At 38.4% G+C, this 21566-nt stretch overlaps 1 protein-coding gene across 3 annotated transcripts in view; it reads left to right on the forward strand.

The window, feature by feature from the left end:
* The window catches only part of TASP1 (taspase 1), a 267226-nt gene that overhangs the window by 148546 nt on the left and 97114 nt on the right, over window positions 1-21566 (forward strand). For all 3 annotated transcript variants that reach the window (XR_005722453.1, XM_040248289.1, XM_040248290.1), the window contains one exon: window positions 21172-21282. Coding sequence is in view for 2 of the 3 variants with exons in the window: in XM_040248289.1 (XP_040104223.1) it covers window positions 21172-21282 (111 nt within the window). In the remaining variant the exon portion in view is untranslated. The remainder of the gene's footprint in view (window positions 1-21171; window positions 21283-21566) is intronic.

Genomic DNA, 21566 nt, shown 5'->3' on the forward strand with positions numbered 1-21566 from the left:
GCTGGATTCTTACATGGTCGCTCAGGACACTCAAAGTGCAAAAGCTATCAATCCTCTTTATGGTTTAGGCCTGGAACTTGCATTGTATTAGGTAAAGTTAATTACAGGGTCACAATCCAGATTCATTGTGCAAGGGGATTACATATGGGTATGAATCCTGGGCAGCTTTGTTCATTGGTAGCCATCTTTGAAGATTAGCTACCTTAGTAACTTTTTTTTTTTGAGTAACCATTCTTCTTTTGAGAACATAAAAACTATGACCTTCTCCCTAGAAGCATGCTTGTGACTACAGTTACCTGCATAAGTATACATACAATTCTAGAAAAATTGCATGGAATTCCTAGTTGGAGAATCCATAATGTCCATGTAAGTACCCCTAGTTTAACTTATAAAGTTTAGGAATTCACTAACTCCTAAGCTGGTGATCTAAATAGGAACTTAATTATATTAAATAGCTTCATATAATAAAATTCTATCCTATGGTTATTTTAGTCTCTTAGAATGACCAATGAGTTGTTTAATTCCAGTTTTTTATTGTTTGCTTTTTGCTGTTCTAAAAACAGTGATTTTCTTGTGTTTAACTGTTGTATATTTGTGTATTTCCTTACCAAAATTCCTAGAAATACTCCTTAAGACTCAAAAGGAATGATTATTTTTAAGGGTATTGGAGGGTATTGACTAATTGTATCTTTTCTTATTAAGAACTAAGTTTTTAAAAATGGCAGTATTGGCTACATATAAAATACTATATTACATAAGTAAGTTATGAAACAAAACGAAATTAAATTCATTGAACTTATCATTAGGTTACAAATAAACATTAGTAATAGTATCCATGTCTACTCTTTCCCAAACTCCTGCCTGTCCTCCAGCAGTAAAACTATTATCCTGAATTCTGTGTATCATTTTTTAGCTTAAAAAAAAAGTTTAATCACATATGTGTATATCTCTAACCAGTATATTATTTAGTTTTATGATTTTTATTGAGCCATAGGAATATGGTGTTATGTGATATACCATCCTCTGTGACTTGCTTTTGTCACTAAATATTATGTTTCCATAGTATTTGTCCATATAGTTATGTAAAATAAAAATATATTTTAACTTTTAATACTTTGTATGTTGACAAATGGATACTTTTATTATTACAAAATATTCTTTATCTCTAGATAATCTTTGTTTTGGTTTTTACTTTGCTTAACATTAATGTAGTCAAATCAGCTTTCTTACATTTACTGCTTGTCTGGTATATTATGTTCTACCCATTTTACTTTTAGCCTATCTTGTCTTTATATTAATGTATGTTTCTTATAAACAAACTGGGTCAATACCCTTTTAAAGTTAATCCACATTGATAATCTGAGCCTTTTATATAAAGAGTGTTTAGTCCATTTACACTTATGTAATTATAGATATGCTTGGACTAAATCTACCATCGTGCTTTTTGTTTTCTATTTGCTCTTTGGTTTCTCTGTTCTTCTTTTCCTATATCCTTTGGTTTGATTATTTTTTTAATATTTCATTTTCTTTTCCTCTATTAACATTTTATTATACTTTTGTGTATTATATTTTTTGTGGTTGATCTAAATATTACATATGCATCATTAATTTACCATAGTCTGTGTAGAATAATAATATATTACTTCACAAATGTGAGATTCTTTTAACAGTATAAATCCATTGCTTGTTTCCCAGGCTTTGAGATCTGGCATATATTATAATGTTCAGTTCAGTTGCTCAGTCATTTCTGACTCTTTGTGACCCCATGAATCTCAGCACACCAGGCCTCCTTGTCCACCACCAACTCCTAGAGCTTGCTCAAACTCATGTCCATTGAGTTGGTGATGCCATCCAACCATCTTGTCCTCTGTCGACCCCTTCTCCTCCCGCCCTCAGTCTTTCCCAGCATCAGGGTCTTTTCAAATGAGTCAGCTCTTCGCATCAGGTGGCCAGAGTACTGGAGTCTCAGCTTTAGCATCAATCCTTCCAATGAATATTTAGGACTGATTTCCTTTAGGATGGACTGGTTGGATCTCCTTGCAGCCCAAGGGACTCTCAAGAGTCTACTCCAACACCACAGTTCAAAGACATCAATTCTTCAGTGCTCAGCTTTCTTTCTAGTGTAATTCTTAAATCCATACATGATTACTGGAAAATCCATAGCTTTGACTAGACGGACCTTTGTCAGCAAAGTAATGTCTGCTCTTTAATATGCTGTCTAGGTTGGTCATAGTTTGTCTTCCAAGGAGCAAGCGTCTTTTAATTTCTTCGCTGCAGTCACCACCTATGGGTGATTTTAGAGCCCAAGAAAATAAAGTCTGTCACAGTTTCCATCGTTTCCCCATCTATTTGCCATGAAGTGATGGGACGTGAATGCCATGATCTTAGTTTTCTGAATGTTGAATTTTAATCCAACGTTTTCACTCTCCTCTTTCACTTTCATCAAGAGGCTCTTTTTTTAAAAAATAAATTTATTTATTTTAATTGGAGGTTAATTACTTTACAATATTGTATTGGTTTTGCCATACATCAACATGAATCTGCCACAGGTATACACGTGTTCCCCATCCTGAACCCCCCTTCTTCCTCCCTCCCTGTACCATCCCTCTGGGTTGTCTCAGTGCACCAGCCCCAAGCATCCAGTATCATGCATCGAACTTGGTCTGGCTATTCGTTTCATACATGATATTATACATGTTTCAATGCCATTCTCCCAAATCATCCCACCCTTGCCCTCTCCGATAGAGTCCAAAAGACTGTTCTATACATCTGTGTCTCTTTTGCTGTCTCACATACAGGGTTATCATTACCATCTTTCTAAATTCCATATATATGCGTTAGTATACTGTATTGGTGTTTTTCTTTCTGGCTTACTTCACTGTGTATAATAGGCTCCAGTTTCATCCACCTCATTAAAACAGATTCAAATGTATTCTTTTTAATGGCTGAGTAATACTCCATTGTGTATATGTACCACAGCTTTCTTATCCATTCATCTGCTGATGGACATCTAGGTTGCTTCCATGTCTTGGCTATATAAACAGTACTGTGATGTACATTGGGGTACACATGTCTCTTTCAGTTCTGGTTTCCTTGGTGTGTATGCCCAGCAGTGGGATTGCTGGGTCATAAGGCAGTTCTGTTTCCAGTATTTTAAGGAATCTCCACACTGTTCTCCATAGTGGCTGTACTAGTTTGCATTTGCATCAACAGTGTAAGAGGGTTCCCTTTTCTCCACACCCTCTCCAGCATTTATTGCTTGTAGACTTTTTGATTGCAGCCATTCTGACTGGTGTGAAATGGTACCACACTGTGGTTTTGATTTGCATTTCTCTGATAATGAGTGATGTTGAGCATCTTTTCAAGTGTTTGTTAGCCATCTGTGTGTTCTTTGGAGAAATGTCTGTTTAATTCTTTGGCCCATTTTTTGATTGGGTCATTTATTTGTCTGGAATTGAGCTGCAGGAGTTGCTTGTATATTTTTGAGATTAGTTGTTTGTCAGTTGCTTCTTTTTTTTTTTTTAATAAATAAATTATATTTTTATTTTTTAATTTTTATTTTTTTATATATAACTGATTCACTTTATTATTTTTTTTAATTAATTAATTTATTTTTTTACTTTACAGTTCTATATTGGTTTTGGCATACATTTGCTTATTTTCTCCCATTCCGAAGGCTGTCTTTTCACCTTGCTTATAGTTTCCTTTGTTGTGCAGAAGCTTTTAATTTTAATTAGGTCCCATTTGTTTATTTTTGCTTTGATTTCCAATATTCTGGGAGGTGGGTCATAGAGGATCCTGCTGTGATGTATATCGGAGAGTGTTTTGCCTACGTTCTCCTCTAGGAGTTTTATAGTTTTGGTCTTATGTAGATCTTTAATCCATTTTGAGTTTATTTTTGTGTATGGTGTTAGAAAGTGATCTAGTTTCATTCTTTTACAAGTGGTTGACCAGCTTTCCCAGCACAATTTGTTAAAGAGATTGTCTTTAATCTGTTGTATATTCTTGCCTCCTTAGTCAAAGATAAGATGTCCATAGGTGTGTGGATTTATCTCTGGGCTTTCTAATTTGTTCCACTGATCTATATTTCTGTCTTTGTGCCAGTACCATACTGTCTTGATGACCGTGGCTTTGTAGTGGAGCCTGAAGTCAGGTATGTTGATTCCTCCAGTTCCATTCTTCTTCTCAAGATTGCTTTGGCTATTTGTGGTTTTTTGTATTTCCATATGAATTGTGAAATTATTTGTTCTAGCTCTGTGAAAAATACCGTTGGTAGCTTGATAGGGGGAGAAGGCGATGGCACCCCACTCCAGTACTCTTGCCTGGAGAATCCCATGGATGGAGGAGCCTGGGGGGCTGCAGTCCATGGAGTTGCTGGGAGTTGGACACGACTGAGCGACTTCACTTTCACTTTTCACTTTCATGCATTGGAGAAGGACATGGCACCCCACTCCAGTGTTCTTGCCTGGAGAATCCCAGGGATGGGGGAGCCTGTTGGGCTGCCGTCTATGGGGTCACACAGAGTCGGACACGACTGAAGTGACTTAGCAGCATCATCATCAGCAGCAGCTTGATAGGGATTGCATTGAATCTATAAATTGCTTTGGGTAGTATACTCGTTTTCACTATATTGATTCTTCCAATCCATGAACATGGTATATTTCTCCATCTCTTAGTGTCCTTTTTGATTTCTTTCACCAGTGTTTTATAGTTTTCTATATATAGGTCTTTGTTTCTTTAGGTAGATATATTCCTAAGTATTTTATTCTTTTCGTTGCAATGGTGAATGGAATTGTTTCCTTAATTTCTCTTTCTATTTTCTCATTGTTAGTGTATAGGAATGCAAGGGATTTCTGTGTGTTGATTTTATATCCTGCAACTTTACTGTATTCATTGATTAGCTCTAGTAATTTTCTTGTGGAGTCTTTAGGGTTTTCTATGTAGAGGATCATGTCATCTGCAAACAGAGTTTTACTTCTTCTTTTCCAATTTGGATTCCTTTTATTTCTTTTTCTGCTCTGATTGCTATGGCCAAAACTTCCAGAACTATGTTAAATAGTAGCGGTGAAAGTGGGCACCCTTGTCTTGTTCCTGACTTTAGGGGAAATGCTTTCAATTTTTCACCATTGAGGATAATGTTTGCTGTGGGTTTGTCATATATAGCTTTTATTATGTTGAGGCATTTTCCTTCTATTCCTGCTTTCTGGAGAGTTTTTATCATAAATGGATGTTGAATTTTGTCAAAGGCTTTCTCTACATCTTTTGAGATAATCATATGGCTTTTATTTTTCAATTTGTTATTTTTTCAATTTGTTCTCTGGTTCCTCTGCCTTTTTTAAATCCAGCCTGAACATCTGGATTTGCAGATATTGAAGAATCCTTGCAATCCTTAGGATAAAGCCCACTTGGTCATGGTGTATGATCTTTTTAAAGTGTTGTTGGATTCTGATTGCTAGAATTTTGTTAAGGATTTTTGCATCTATGTTCATCAGTGATATTGGCCTGTAGTTTTCTTTTTTTCTGGCATCTTTGTCAGATTCTGGTATTAGGGTTATGGTGGCCTCATAGAATGAGTTTGGAAGTTTACCTTCCTCTGCAATTTTCTGGAAGAGTTTAAGTAAGATAGGTGTTAGCTCTTCTCAAAATTTTTGGTAGAATTCAGCTGTGAAGCCGTCTGGACCAGAGCTTTTGTTTGCTGGAAGATTTCTGATTACAGTTTCAACAAGACCCCTATATACGTTGTCTACAAGAGACCCACCTCAAAACAGGGGACACATACAGACTGAAAGTGAAGGGCTGGAAAAAGATTTTCAATGCAAATAGAGACCAAAAGAAAGCAGGAGTAGCAATACTCATATCAGATAAAATAGATTTTAAAACAAAGGCTGTAAAAAGAGACAGAGAAGGACACTACATAATCATCAAAGGATCAATCCAAGAAGAACATCAAGAGGCTCTTTAGTTCTTCTTTGCTTTCTACCATAGGTATGGTGTCATCTGCATATATCTGAAGTTATTGATATTTCTCCCAGCAATCTTGATTCTAGCTTGTGCTTCATCCAGTCCAGTATTTCTCATGATGTACTCTGCATATAAGTTAAATAATCAGGGTGACAATATATAGCCTTGATGTACTCCTTTCCCGATTTGGAACCAGTCCATTGTTCCATGTCCAGTTCTAACTGTTGCTTCTTGACCTACATACAGATTTCTCAAGAGGCAGGTCGTGTATTCCCATTTCTTTTAGAATTTTCCACAGTTTGTTCTGATCCACACAGTTAAAGGCTTTGGCATAATCAACAAAGCAGAAGTAGATGTTTTTGTGGAACTCTTGCTTTTTCGATGATCCAGTGGTTGTTGGCAATTTGATCTCTGGTTCCTCTGCCTTTTCTAAATCCAGCCTGAACATCTGGAAGTTTACAGTTCACGTACTGTTGAAGCCTGGCTTGCAGAATTTTGAGCATTACTTTCCTAGTGTGTGAGATCAGTGCAATTTTGCGGTGGTTTGAAGATTGTTAGGCATTGCCTCTCTTTGGGATTGGAATGAAAATTGACCTTTTCCAGTCCTGTGGCCACTGCTGAGTTTTCCAAATTTGCTGGCATATTGAGTGCAGCACTTTCCCAGCATCATCTTTTAGGATTTGAAATAGCTCAACTGGAATGCCATCACCTCCACTAGCTTTGTTCATAGTGATGCTTCCTAAGGCCCACTTGACTTCACATTCCAGGATGTCTGGCTGTAGGTGAGTGATCATGCCATTGTGATTATATTGGTCATGAAGATGTTTTTTGTACAGTTCTTCTGTGTATTCTTGCCACCTCTTCTTAATATCTTCTGCTTCTGTTAGGTCCAATACTGTTTCTGTCCTTTCTTGTGCCCATCTTTGAATGAAATGTTCCCTTGGTATCTCTCATTTTCTTGAAGAGGTCTATCTTTCCCATTCCATTATTTTCCTCTATTTCTTTGGACTGATCACTGAGGAAGGCTTTCTTATCTCTTCTTGCTATTCTTTGGAACTCTGCATTCAAATACATACATTTTTTCAGTTCTCCTTTGCCTTTTGCTTCTCTTCTTTTCATTGCTATTTGTAAGGCCTCCTCAGACAACCATTTTGCCTTTTTGCATTTCTTTTTCTTGGGGATGGTCTTGATCACTGCTTCCTGTACATTGTCACGAACCTCCGTCTATAGTTTTTCAGGCATTCTGTCTATCAAATCTAGTCCCTTGAATCTATTTGTCACTTCCACTGTATAATTGTAAGGGATTTGATTTAGTTCATACCTGAATGGTCTATTGGTTTTCCCTACTTTCTTCAATTTTAGTCTGAATTTGGTAATAAAGATTTCATGATCTGAACCACAGTCAGTTCCCGGTCTTGTTTTTGCTCACAGTATAGAGCTTTTCCATCTTCTCTATATGTGTGCTGAAATTTATTTTACATTACATCACATCTACATTGTTGTAGATTGTTTACAGCTGTGTCTTGGGCTTTTTTAAACTCATAAAATGCACTCTCTGGTTTGATGGAAAATGAAATCTCCAATTTTGACATTAATTCCCTTGGGATTAATTTAGTGATTGTTTTCAAAATGTCATAGTTAAAATTGGGGGCTATCTCCAGTCCTAAGTATTGGCAGCAGAATTTGTTGTGCTGCTTATCTGCAGCTAATTACTACTTTGATCTTAATCATGGATTCAGGCTTTTGAGCTTTCTTTGCTTATATCTTCTTTGTTTGTGGGATGATATTAGCCTTATTTCTGTGGTGGTGTACTCTCTTGGAATAAGCATTTTACTTGGAGTTTTAAGACTTGGAGTTTAGAATCTTAGTTTTTCCACTTCACGTTTCTTATTTGTCAAATTGGGATGACAGTACCTTCCTTTTGCAAGTGAATTGTAGGGCTTTAAAGTGATGATATTCTGACAATGCCAGGTGCGCAGTAGTTGATCACTTAACAGTGAATCAGTCACTTTTTATCTTCACCCTTAAAAACAAATAGGTTAGAAAAAGCAATCTAAATACACTATTTCATGAATTAACAGCTTTTTAAAAAGGGTTTTTTTTAAGTGGTCTGTTCATTATGAGCCTCTTAACTTAATTTTAACCAGAAAGTTATTGACATTCCAGAAGTATATCCAGCTATAAAATTTTGTCCCAAGGAATTTGAAACCATTTAAGCCTAAGCCGTTTATGTTTTCCAGTGAGGAACCTGAGATACAGAGGTCTTAAGTGACTCATTTCAGGTTCCATGGGCAGAGGTGGTTCCCCTCATTTCCCCAGTGGAACAGAAGTCCAGAGGGGAGATGCACAGAAGCATCAGCCAGACATGGAATTGGTGCTTGCTGCTCCTATGGCAGCCACTGCTCTAATGAACTTCTCTCCTGGAGAGTAGTGTGCCCTTCACACACGTAGAATGTTTTCCAGACATATGCAATGGTAGTGATAGAATTTTATGGGCTCCAACATAAGCCAGGGGGCACCACTTCTTTGAGGTGGTTTTCTCTGAATCTTTCTGCTGCCTGGCACCATTTGGCCCCAGTGCCCTGATGAGCATGTTGTGTTTAGATAACTAAACTGGGAAAACTTAGAGGAGGAAGCAAGATCCTGTTTCATCATCTGTATTGAGGCTAACAGTAAGTGTCAGATATGTCCTCATATTGAAATGGGACACTGCTGAAGAGAGAGATGGAGCACCTCAAACTTCAGGGTGGGTACCTCTGTGTTGTTAGCCACAGACCCCTGGCTCTCTGATATGGCACACTGGAAAAAGGCTTTTCACACTCATTTTTTTTTTGGAAGCTCTTTTTTTGTGTTTGGAAGCTCTTTTTTTGTGTGCAGATATTTGCATTCACAAAACTAGAATTCTTTCCATTTATGCAGTAGGTAGATCTTCTGTGGTTTGGTTATACCTTCTCAATAAAATAGACATGAATATAATAACTAATAAATATCAAGGATTAAATATATTTAGCATACACACTAAGTATATTTAGCATATGCATTAAGTATATTTAGCACTGTGCTCTAGATAAGAGATTTTCCTGTTTGTCACTGTTCCTGTGTATTTTTCTATATTTTAAATAATTATGAAATGTTAAAGCATATATCAACTGCATCCTAGTTTGTAGGAGATGAGGTCTTTAAGAGATAATTGTATAATTGCTTTTTCTGTTGGTTATTTATTGTTTATAAGAAAAAACCCGAGTTGTTTTTGGTAGATTACTGTAGATACCCAGTGAATGCTGATGGGTTAGAGGTCAGAGAGAACTGCATACTGGGGAGACACTAAGGGTGTGTTGGTGCACACGCCCTCTGGGCTAGACTGGGCTACACATCTTCACTACTTACTCCATCTCTTTATAAAGCTCCTTATGTTTGCTTCTTGTATATAATAGGTTCCAGGTTTGATAACTGTGGGGACACTGTGAACAGTGAAATCACGTGTGTTCTATCATTTTTAAGGCAGCTCTCTCTTTAATTTCACAAGACAGGCTTGAAAACCAGAAATAACCCAACTCCAAAATTGGCTGTAAATCCTCTGACAGGGAAAAGGTGACGTACTGCGTAATAAATTCCTTTGTTGAAAAAGAGATGTTGCAATAGTGGAAACTGAAGTCCCAAATGTTCCCTTTTAAACTTGGAAAGGCCTTTCCTCATTGCTTCTCTGTCCCTGTGGACTTCTAACGGGGGATGTGTTGAAAGATTTTGAGATGCCCCTCACCACAGTGAGAGTGCACAGCAGCATTTATAAGATGACATAAATACTTTGAAAGTCATCAGCAAGCCTTGGAGATGCGTGATGCACCAGGAGCGGTGACTGTGAGCTTTTGTGGCCCATGATCCTGCTCTGGGGTGCAGGCAGCCTGGGAATGTGGGTTATTCTCTCCTGTGAATGCAGCTTCACTCACCCCTTCTGGGGACTCTTTCGAACAGTACTGAGGTTAGCGTTGTTCAGAAGAAATCGAGAGTCTCCAGAAGGTGAGAAGGTCTGTAAGATTAGGAGTTATACTTAAAAATCCTAATCTTCTGTTGAGGTCCTCTGGGAGAATTGTATCCTCATCCTCTACCACGTAAACGCTGCATTAAAACCCTGCATCCGAACACTGCTTCGCACACTGGACACATGAGGGCCTTTCAGCCTTCATTTTGTGATAACCTGGCTCCATTCCTACCACTGCTGCCACCACTAAATGAGACAAGGATAAAACAACTAAAAATTATCTGGAGATGCAGTGAAGATGTGTCTTCAGTGTCAGCCAAGAGCTGGTAGGCTTTTATGTGTCTCTGTCCTTAATGCAAATGCTTTTCCGTTTGCTACTTAACCTTTTGGAAGTAAAACATGGTTTGACAATATGGCTATTGGGCTATTACGTTACATGTTTTTAATTATCTTATTAATAATTTGAAGGATACATCTATCACTAATGCTGAGGTAGAAATACCAAATGGATAAAATAAAACACCTGGATGGAGGTTGGATAAAATAAAACACCTGTAGCATTCATTCATGAACTCATATATGGGACAGTGAAGTGTATGAGACCAAATCTCATTATAAGAGACCCTGCCTTGCCCTTTACTATCTTACCTGAAGAGAAAGTATGGTGAATGCAGGAGTGTAACATTGATGCTGGGCATTGAACTTCTTGGAAAAAAGCAATAGGCCTTTATTACAGAAATTGGGAAAAATAAGAGAAGGAATACATATTGAATGAAAAATCATGCACAATCCATAATCCCTGGATAACCACAGTTAAAATGTTTCCTCCCAAGCTAAGTGAAATCTTCATCATATTATTTGTTTTGTTCTGATAATGCAAGGTTTAACCACATGGTCATTTTGACCCTTGGTGAGGGCTCAGCTTTCTTGGAAACAGCAGACTTCAGAATTGCAAGTTAAAGGCTAAACTCATTTTTAACTATATTCTAGGCTCTCAGTGATGGTTGTCAGGCCAGCTGGGAATCCCCTTGTTCTAACAAACAAAATACAGAGAATAGGATGAGGAGAGACAGAAAATGATAGCTAATGGTTTTTCTTAAGGCAGTCGGTCCTCACTGCAGCATGAAGTGCTTATTCAGTGCCCAGCCTCACACTAAATGTTCTATATGTTGTCTCATTTTGTCCTTGTGAGGTAGTTATGACTCCTATCTTCCGTTTTTACTGTTGAGGAAACTGAGGTTTAAATGAAGAGTCCCAGACTCACTCATCTGGATTCAGACATCAGTGTGACTGTAGAATAGAAAAATACTGACCTCCGACTTTGCGGGAACTTGTGGCCTTAAGGTAGGGCTGTGTGTGTGGGTGAGAGAGACAGAGGGAGAGGGAGAGAATGAGAAAATTGGATACATGGAATACAGAAGGTCTCCGAACAAGACCACAGTTCTCAGGTCTTTCCTTTAGTAAAGATACAGAGAAGTTCTTTTGTAACTTGGCCAGTGTTAACGAGAGAAATGATGACATTGATGGAAATGTCAAGATGAGGAAAAAATAAAAATACTTCATTAATTCTTCTAGATTCCAAACAAACCCACACATAAGCACTCTAACAATGGCTTCCTGGAAGTGGTTTCACGTGGCTCATCCTTTACACAGATAAAAGGGGCTCTTAATTATCTAAGACTCCATTTTCAGGCACCATAAGGATTTATTTTAATCAAATTACTCATATTTATTCAAGCAAATTAAAAAATTTGGTTGATGGTAGAAATTAAATGTATCATGAATTTTCCAAAATAGCTCAGTTAATAAATAGTCTTTTTTCATGTCTTCTAATGATGTCTGATAAATAGATCTGTATAAACTTATCAGAAATTGTATTTGACTCAATGCAAAGTTGTATAATTGGGTGAAAGAATTGGTCTTCTTTTGGTGCAAAGTTTGCCAAGCCATTTTCTTTCACCAGTAAATGGCTCTCTATGTAGATTAAGAGTGCATTTGATCCCGAATGTCCATTGGCAGATGAACAGATAAGCCAAATGTGGTATGTGCATATGGTGGAATGTTATTCAGCCTTGAAAAGGAAGGGAATTCTGAAACCTGTTTCAGTAAGAAATGAGCCTTGGGGACATTATATTAAGCAAACTAAATCAGTCAGAAAGGGACAAAAGTGTATGATTCCACTTACGTGAGATACCTAGAGTAGTCAAATTCATAGAAATGGAAAGTAGAATGGTGGTTGTCAGGGTTGGGGAGAAGTGGGGGATGAGGGGTTGTTGAATGGGTGCAGAGTTTTAGTTTGGAAGATGGAAAAGTGCTGGAGATGGATGGTTGTGATAGTTTTACAGTCTGAATAAGAATGCCACTGAATTCTACACTTAAAAAATGATTAAATGGTAAATTTCATGTTATATATATATATATATATATAAACAAAATAAAGAAAAAAAAGAAGAATGAATTTGGCTTAAAGAAGAGAACTCAATTATAGAGGTTTAAACAGTTTGCTTTTTTTTTTGCTTCTGTATTAAATCCGCGTAACACAGAGCCTCAGAGGAGTTGGGGCTGACTGGATTACTCAGTAATGCTGTGTGGTGCCTGGGGCTGTCTTTTCTCTCCCACGTTTCTCAGCGGGTGGGCCTTCTTGCTCACGAATGTCACCCCATGGACACAGGATGAGGGCTGTGCCTCGTTTAGCTGTGCAGGTGCAAGCATGGGAAGTTGGGTTTACTCCGATGTCCCAGAGACATTTAATATAACACTTCCTGAATATCCATATGCTCCTCTGTATTTCACAGCCCTGTTGCAATGGCTGAGACGTTGTGGCTATTTCTGGCCAGTGGACTGGAGTGGAAATGATACATGTGACCTCCGGGCTAAAGCTGTAAGACGGCCTTTACTAGCCCTCTCATTCTCCTGGTGGGAATATGATCCAGGAGGTGCAGTTATAGATGATGGAGCCTCTATCAGCCTGGGTTTGTTCCCGGGTGATTATCTGAAGCACACTCTCTGGTGACCCAGGTATAACTTACAACATTAATGACAAATATTTTTGTTGTTAAGCTACTGAGATGTGGGGGTGGTTTGTTTTTGCAGCCTCGTGTAGTTATTCTGGCTGATACTCCAGCGTAGGTTTTTGCCAATTAAGTTAGATGCGTGAGCGAGACTTAAAGACTTTCAGGAGTAAGAGAATAGATACATGTTAATGAAGCATGGGATTTTATTTAGATAAGGTGGGGGTGAGTATCTGAGAGCAGTGAGTTATAAAGCCAGGGAATTAATGGAATGGCACTTTTTGGTGAAGTGGAGGGAATGTTGCAATTATAGCGGTCAAGAGATGAGTTGGAAAAATAGGAGCAGTGGGGTGATTGCAACTGAGACTGTGGAGGAGTTAATATTACTGATTATGGCATTGTCATAGGAGTGACCATATGATACAGTGTGGTTAATCTGAAGAGAGAATATCAGAAAATCCAGAAGCTAAGATATTGAGAGATTTATCTAGGTAGATGCTAAAATCAGCAAGAATTATGAGAAGGTGTGGTGTCGGGCAGAGTAGAGGTAAGCTGGGAGCTTAAATCTCAAAGGAATGAGTTTGTAAATTTGAAACTGTTGATCCTCAGTCTTGAATGATAGTGTAACTAATTCTAGGTTGACAAGTTGTTTTGTTTACTGCTTATCATCTTTAGCTTTAAGATATTATTCTTCTGGCCTCTTCTGTTGCTTGGGAATATGTAATTTACCTGTTAAGTTAAAAATTTTTTTGTAGATCTTCTTTTTCTTTGATTGAAAGTGAAAGTGAGAGTTGCTCAGTTGTGTCTGACTCTTTGCGACCGCATGGACTATATTCTTCAGGCTGGAATACTGGAGTGGGTAGCCTTTCCCTTCTCCAGGGGATCTTGCCAACCCAGGGATCAAACCCAGGTCTCCCGCATTGCAGGCAGATTCTTTACCAGCTGAGCCACAAGGGAAGCCCAAGAATACTGGAGTGGGTAGCCTATCCCTTCTCCAGCATATCTTCCTGGCCGAGGAATTGAATTGGGGTCTCCTGCATTGCAGGCAGATTCTTTACCAACTGAGCTAATTTTCTTTGATTAGTTTTTAATATTTTCTCTTTGTCTTTGGTCCAGAGTTTCACTATATACACTAATGATAGATTTGTTTTTATTCATCTTCTTTGAAACTCTGTATGTATCTTTGATTCAAGGATTTCCTTATAACATAAATTCTTGAATTTCTTATTTATTATTTTTTCAAATATTAATGCAACTTCCTCATTTTTTTCCTCTTCTCTTTCAAAATGCCTGTTAATATATTGGATTTTCTCGTTTTACACTTCAGGCTTGTTAACTCATTTTCCTTCTCTTTATCATTCTAGGCTGCTTTTAAGTTTTTTCCCATCGGTGTATATTCTAATTCTCTCTTGCATTGAGTTTTAAACAGTTTTTTTTTTTTTAATCTGTAAAGTTTTATTTGATTCATTGGAAAATCTGCTCACGTCTCCCAATCCCTGGCTCCCAGATTGCCCTGTTTTGGTTTTTTTTTTTTTTTGATAATGATCTCCCTTTCTGTCTTTGTATTACGGGTTTTACCATTATGAGGCTTGTCAAACTAAGATCAGTGGGCCAAATCTGGCCATGGCCTGTATTTGCAGGCTCAATGAGCAAAGAATGATGTTTAATTTTTAAAAGGGTTGTTAACAAAAATAAAACAGTATTTAACAGAAATCATACATAGCCTTCAAAGCCTAAAATGTTTCAGTTCAGTTCAGTTCAGTTCAATCGCTCAGTCATGTCCGACTCTTTGTGACCCCATTCATCTTTAGTGTGGGTTGTTAAAGGCTGAGGATCCCCACAAGAGAGGAGATGTGTTATAATTCTGAAGTCTTTGAGTGTGGGAGTCTCTGGAATAGAGTGAAGAGTGAACTGGAACTGGTCTAAAAGTTGGGATTAATGGGAGAGACCTTGCCATTGAGACTGGCTCTCGGTGGGCTGTGGGGATGTCCAGGGGCCTCCTGCATCCAGGGTTTCCATCCAGATCCCCAGGGTTGGTCTGGAAAACACACAGTCGAGGCACGGGCATCCGGACTGGCTAGGGTGGCCATTCACTGAGTATTCAGTAGACAGTCAGGGGTCTAGCACCTCTGGGCAGATCTGAAAACAGTAGCAGCACCTCTGTCTACTGCTGTGTGCTCTGGCAGTAGCACCAAGTAGGTGCTCAGTAGCAATCTGTTGTGTTCATGGATGGGGAAGAAGTGGAAATCAAGTTCATATTTTGGGGACTGATCAGTACCAGACAGGAGTCTGCTGCCAACATTTGCCTTAGACTCCTAGCTAGATAGGAAGACTCTGGAGAGATAATGCTAGTGGTGGTTTGGTAGATTCCTTTGGATTTTCTGTGTAAACAATTATATCATCTACAAAAGAAGCAGTTTTACCTTCCCTTTCTGATCTTTATGCTTTCTATTTCATTTTGACTGAGTGCAGTGGCTCGAACCTCCAGTGTATTGTTGAATGAAAGTGATAAAAGCAGACATCATTGCCTTTTTCCTGATATTCAGTTCAGTTCAGTTCAGTCGCTCAGTCATGTCTGACTCCTTGGAACCCCATGAATTGCAGCATGCCAGGCCTCCCTGTCCATCACCAACTCCTGGAGTTCACTCAGACTCACGTCCATCGAGTCAGTGGTGCCATCCAGCCATCTCATCCTCTGTCGTTCCCTTCTCCTCCTGCTCCCAATCCCTCCCAGCATCAGAGTCTTTTCCAATGTCAACTCTTCGGATGAGGTGGCCAAAGTACTGGAGTTTCAGCTTCAATATCAGTCCTTCCAATGAACACCCAGGACTGATCTCCTTTAGGATGGACTGGTTGGATCTCCTTGCAGTCCAAGGGACTCTCAAGAGTCTTCTCCAGAGTTCAAAAGCATCAATTCTTCAGCACTCAGCTTTCTTCACAGTCCAACTCTCACACACATGACCACTGGAAAAACCATAGCCTTGACTAGACGGACCTTAGCAAAGTAATGTCTGCTTTTGAATATGCTATCTAGGTTGGTCATAGCTTTCCTTCCAAGGAGTAAATGTCTTTTAATTTCCTGGCTGCAATCACCATCTGCAGTGATTTTGGAGCCCCCCAAAATAAAGTCAGCCACTGTTTCCACTGTTTCCCCATCTATTTCCCATGAAGTGATGGGACCAGATGCCATGATCTTTGTTTTCTGAATCTTGAGCTTTAAAAGCCAACTTTTTCACTCTCCACTTTCACTTTCATCAAGAGGCTTTTTAGTTCCTCTTCACTTTCTGCCATAAGGGTGGTGTCATCTGCATATCTGAGGTTATTCATATTTCTCCCGGCAATCTTGATTTCAGCTTGTGCTTCTTCCAGCCCAGCATTTCTCATGATTTACTCTGCATATAAGTTAAATAAGCAGGGTGACAATATACAGCCTTGACGTACTCCTTTTCCTATTTGGAACCAGTCTATTGTTCCATGTCCAGTTCTAACTGTTGCTTTCTGACCTGCATATAGGTTTCTCAAGAGGCAGGTCAGGTAGTCTGGTATTCCCATCTCTTTCAGAATTTTCCACAGTTTATTGTGATCCACACAGTGAAAGGCTTTGGCATAGTCAATAAAGCAGAAATAGATGTTTTTCTGGAACTCTCTTGCTTTTTTGATGATCCAGCAGATGTTGGCAATTTGATCTCTGGTTCCTCTGCCTTTTCTAAAACCAGCTTGAACATCTGGATGTTCACGGTTCACGTATTGCTGAAGCCTGGCTTGAAGACATTACTTTACTAGCGTGTGAGATGAGTGCAATTGTGCGGTAGTTTGAGCATTCTTTGGCATTGCCTTTCTTTGGGATTGGAATGAAAACTGACCTTTTCCAGTCCTGTGGCCACTGCTGAGTTTTCCAAATTTGCTGGCATATTGAGTGCAGCACTTTCACAGCATCATCTTTCAGGATTTGAAATAGCTCAACTGGAATTCCATCACCTCCACTAGCTTTGTTCGTAGTGATACTTCCTAAGGCCCACTTGACTTCACATTCCAGGATTTCTGGCTCTAGGTGAGTGATCACACCATCGTGATTATATTGGTCATGAAGATCTTTTTTGTACAGTTCTGTGTATTCTTGCCACCTCTTCTTAGTATCTTCTGCTTCTGTTAGGTCCAATACTGTTTCTGTCCTTTCTTGTGCCCATCTTTGAATGAAATGTTCCCTTGGTATCTCTGATTTTCTTGAAGAGCTCTCTAGTCTTTGCCTTTCTGTTGTTTTCCTCTATTTCTTTGCACTGATCACTGAGGAAGGCTTTCTTATCTGTCCTTGCTATTCTTTAGAACTATGCATTCAGATACTTATATCTTTCTGTTTCTCCTTTCCTTTTCACTTCTCTTCTTTTCACAGCTATTTGTAAGGCCTCCTTAGACAGCCATTTTGCTTTTTGGCATTTCTTTTCCATGAGGATGGTCTTGATATCTGTCTCCTGTACAATGTCACAAACCTCCATCCATAGTTCATCAGGCACTCTGTCTATCAGACTTAGTCCATTAAATCTATTTCTCACTTCTACTGTATAATCATAAGGGATTTGATTTAGGTCATACCTGAATGGTCTAGTGGTTTTCCCTACTTTCTTCAGTTTAAGTCTGAATTTGACAATAAGGAGTTCATGATCTGAGCTACAGTCAGCTCCTGGTCTTGTTTTTACTGACTGTATAGGGCTTCTCCATCTTTGGCTGCAAAGAATATAATCAGTTTGATTTTGGTGTTGACCATCTGGTGATGTCCATATGTAGAGTGTTCTCTTGTGTTGTTGGGAGAGGATGTTTGCTATGACCAGTGCGTTCTCTTGGCAAAAGTCTATTAGTCTTTGCCCTGCTTCATTCCGTATTCCAAGGCCAAATTTGCCTGTTACCCCAGGTGTTTCTTGACTTCCTACTTTTGCATTCCAGTCCCCTATAATGAAAAGGACATCTTTTTTGGGTGTTAGTTCTAAAAGGTCTTGTAGGTCTTCATAGAACCTGATACTAGGGAGAAACAGTTCAGTGTTTCACAACTAAATATGAAGTTAGCTATAGGTTTTGCAGATGTTTTTTATTCCTTGAAATTAATAATTGAATTTAGAGCCTTGATCAGGTTCAGTTCAGTTCAGTTCAGTTCAGTCGCTCAGTCATGTCCGACTCTTTGCGACCCCATGAATTGCAGCATGCCAAGCCTCCCTGTCCTTCACCAACTCCCGGAGTTCACTCAGACTCGCATTTATCGAGTCCATGATGCCATCCAGCCATCTCATCCTCGGTCGTCCCCTTTTCCTCCTGCCCCCAATCCCTCCCAGCATCAAAGTCTTTTCCAATGAGTCAGCTCTTCGCATGAGGTGGCCAAAGTACTGGAGTTTCAGCTTTAGCATCATTCCTTCCAAAGAAATCCCAGGGTTGATCTCCTTCAGAATGGACTGGTTGGATCTCCTTGCAGTCCAAGGGACTCTCAAGAGTCTTCTCCAACACCACACTTCAAAAGCATCAATTCTTCGGCACTCAGCCTTCTTCACAGTCTAACTCTCGCATCCATACATGACCACAGGAAAAACCATAGCCTTGACTAGTCGGACCTTTGTTGGCAAAGTAATGTGTCTGCTTTTGAATATGCTACCTAGGTTGGTCATAACTTTTCTTCTAAGGAGTAAGTGTCTTTTAATTTCATGGCTGCAATCACCATCTGCCGTTGATCAGGTTGAGGTGTAATTTTTTTGTCGTGGGGAAGACTCTAAAGGTGTGATTTTATCAAGGGACATATATCTGATTATATCTTTTTGTGATATTAGCAGCCATTGATGATTTTTGCTTGTATCAATTATTACATTATGGATTACAAATGATTTTATTCTAATTTTGTTAACTTCTCCCTCATTTATTAGCCAGAATAGTGCTATGGAGAGAATTATCCTTTATAAACATTCTGACTACCCTGCTATGGAGTTCCTATAGGAACGCCAGAGAAATGCTTGATTGTTTTCTTTCATTTATTCATTTCAGAATAGTTAATTGATTCCGCAGCATCTTTAAAGGTGTTTTTTAAAACATAAGCTGTGAATTCACTGTTTGTTTCAGTTCATTTAGTTGTCTTTCTTATTGATGCTAAAAAAGTGTGTACCATTTTAAGCTCTTTTAGAATTTGTTATTTATCCCTTTTCCTCTCGGTTTGTTGTTAGGTCTTCATTCTTTGTATAACCCATGTTTTCTGCTAAAATCTGAGGAAATAAATACACTGTTGCTTACATGATTAAGAACAAAAGGAAGGTGTATTGAAAGATTTATTTCTAATATTAATGAATAAAGAATGGACCTGTTAGGCTCTGAATCACACTTCAGCTGTATGAAACTGAAAGTTGCTCAGTCATGTCTGACTCTTTGTGACCCCATGGACAGAATCCTGCAGGCCAGAATACTGGAGTGTGTAGCCATTCCCTTCTCCAGGGGATCTTCCCAACCCAGGGATTGAACCCAGGTCTCCTGCATTGCAGGCAAATTCTTTACCAGCTGAGCAACCAGGGAAGCCCTCAGCTGTATGGCAGCGTGTTATAAGAAACCTTAAAAATCTGTGCATAAAACCACAGAAGTCAGAGTTTCTTTGATTGGAACGTGCAGGAGAACAAACTTTTGGTGCCAAGGCTCTTTTGTTAAAGGTGATATATGTCAGAAAAGAAGTCATAATGTTAAGTTTCTTGGAAAACCCCTATATATTCCTGTATAACAACAGAGGAAAAAGTTTCTCTGCCACATACTGTATATTTTTGATGTAACGTTAACTTCATGTGGTTTAGCTGTTTGACTTGAGTCATGTGTACATAACCTTCTGAACATCCATTTAGCTTATAATATGCCAATTTCCTAATAATTATTATTGTTCTAAAGTATAACATTTCACTGTTCAACATCAAATATGTATACAAAGGGAATTAAATTTTATGGAGTTTTAATAAGTATCAAAAATGGTTTCTTTTCTATTAGCTTTATTTTAATTTTTCTTCAGTTATAAAAATAATAGTGCAAAGCTTTAACAAAATAGGGATCACCATAATCCTATCCACAAGTTATATATTAAATTGCATACCTAGATGAAGGTCTTAAGTATAGATACTCTCAAAGAGATATTGAGATCTTGAAAGAAATTAAGATTTACTTTACCAAAAAATATGGGAAAGGTATTTCTGGCAGTCAGACTAAAACTCCAATACTTTGGCCTCCTGATGCGAACAGTTGACTTATTGGAAAAGACCCTGATGCTGGGAAAGATGGAAGGCAAAAGGAGAAGGGGGCAGCAGAGGATGAGATAGTTAGAAAGCATCACTAGCTCAATGGACATTAATCTGAGTAAACTCTGGGAGGTAGTGAAGGACAGAGGAGGCTGGCGTGCTGCAGTCTATGGGGTCGCCAAGAGTTGGACACAATGACTGAACAACAACAAAGATTTCTGACAAAATATAAGTGATTTAAAAAAAAAAGCATTGACAGGTTTTGAACAGTTTGTATTTTTGACGATGAGTGTGTAATGTATGTGTATACATAATATACACACATGTGTATGTGCATATGTGCATGTGTATATGGGGACACAGGGAGGAGGGAGAGGAGAAGAGGTCTACATATGGAAAGAACACTTCTGAAATGAATGGAACTATTTTAAAAATTGCAGATTATATTTTCACAGTAGATTTATTGCCTGATGTCTGTTAGAGTACATACTAGCCAAACAGAACCGTGTGTTACATCAGTTTGTATTGGTTTAAATTTCGTGAACTTAAGAACTTTTGATTAAAATATACATACTACTACATATGAAATAGATAACCAGTAAGAACCTACTGTGTGGAAATTATACAACAGTTTTTTGCGATTATTCAGCAAAGGAAACGAAACAGAACCCTCAATAGTTCCTAGGTAGAGAATCTAAATTCCTGTCTTATGGGAATAATTTCTATGAGAAAGGGGAATTATTTTTATTTTCTTCATTTCCTTTCAAGATTAGACAGTCCTATGTTTCTTTAGTTTCTGCCAAATCTCATTACTAAAGTTACTAAACAAATTATACATAGAAATCATTTCATCCATCAATGAATTATTTTCCAACATAACTACTTCTCCAGTGGTGCATATGGGCATCTTAGTGCTACTAAGACAAGAAGGATATTTACTACTGCCTTTGCTCAACCGTTCTTGGTTTCCTTGGATTTCTAGGGTGTGGGGAGCATCTTGTGCGCACCATACTGGCTAGAGAATGTTCACACGCTCTACAAGCCGAAGATGCCCACCAGGCTCTGCTGGAGACCATGCAAAACAAGTTCATCAGTAAGTATAATGTCGAAAAAATGTAATTTCCTTCTAAACAGAGATTGTTTTGCTGAGCTGTAAGCTTCATGAGTCAGGTATCATGTTTGTATTGCTAAACTGAAGTCCAGGGCCTAGCATGGACTTAGACACTCAACTCACATTGGTGTTAAAAGAAATTTCATCAAAATAGCTACTATTGTATAAAATTTACCATCTAACCAATGGAATGTCCAAGCTGTGAAATGTTGTCCAAGATTAGAATGATACACAATAGAATAAAATTCTACTAAAACAAAATTCAA

This window comes from Oryx dammah, unplaced genomic scaffold (assembly GCF_014754425.2).
Source record: "Oryx dammah isolate SB20612 unplaced genomic scaffold, SCBI_Odam_1.1 HiC_scaffold_10, whole genome shotgun sequence".
NCBI classification, from domain to species: Eukaryota; Metazoa; Chordata; class Mammalia; order Artiodactyla; family Bovidae; genus Oryx; species Oryx dammah.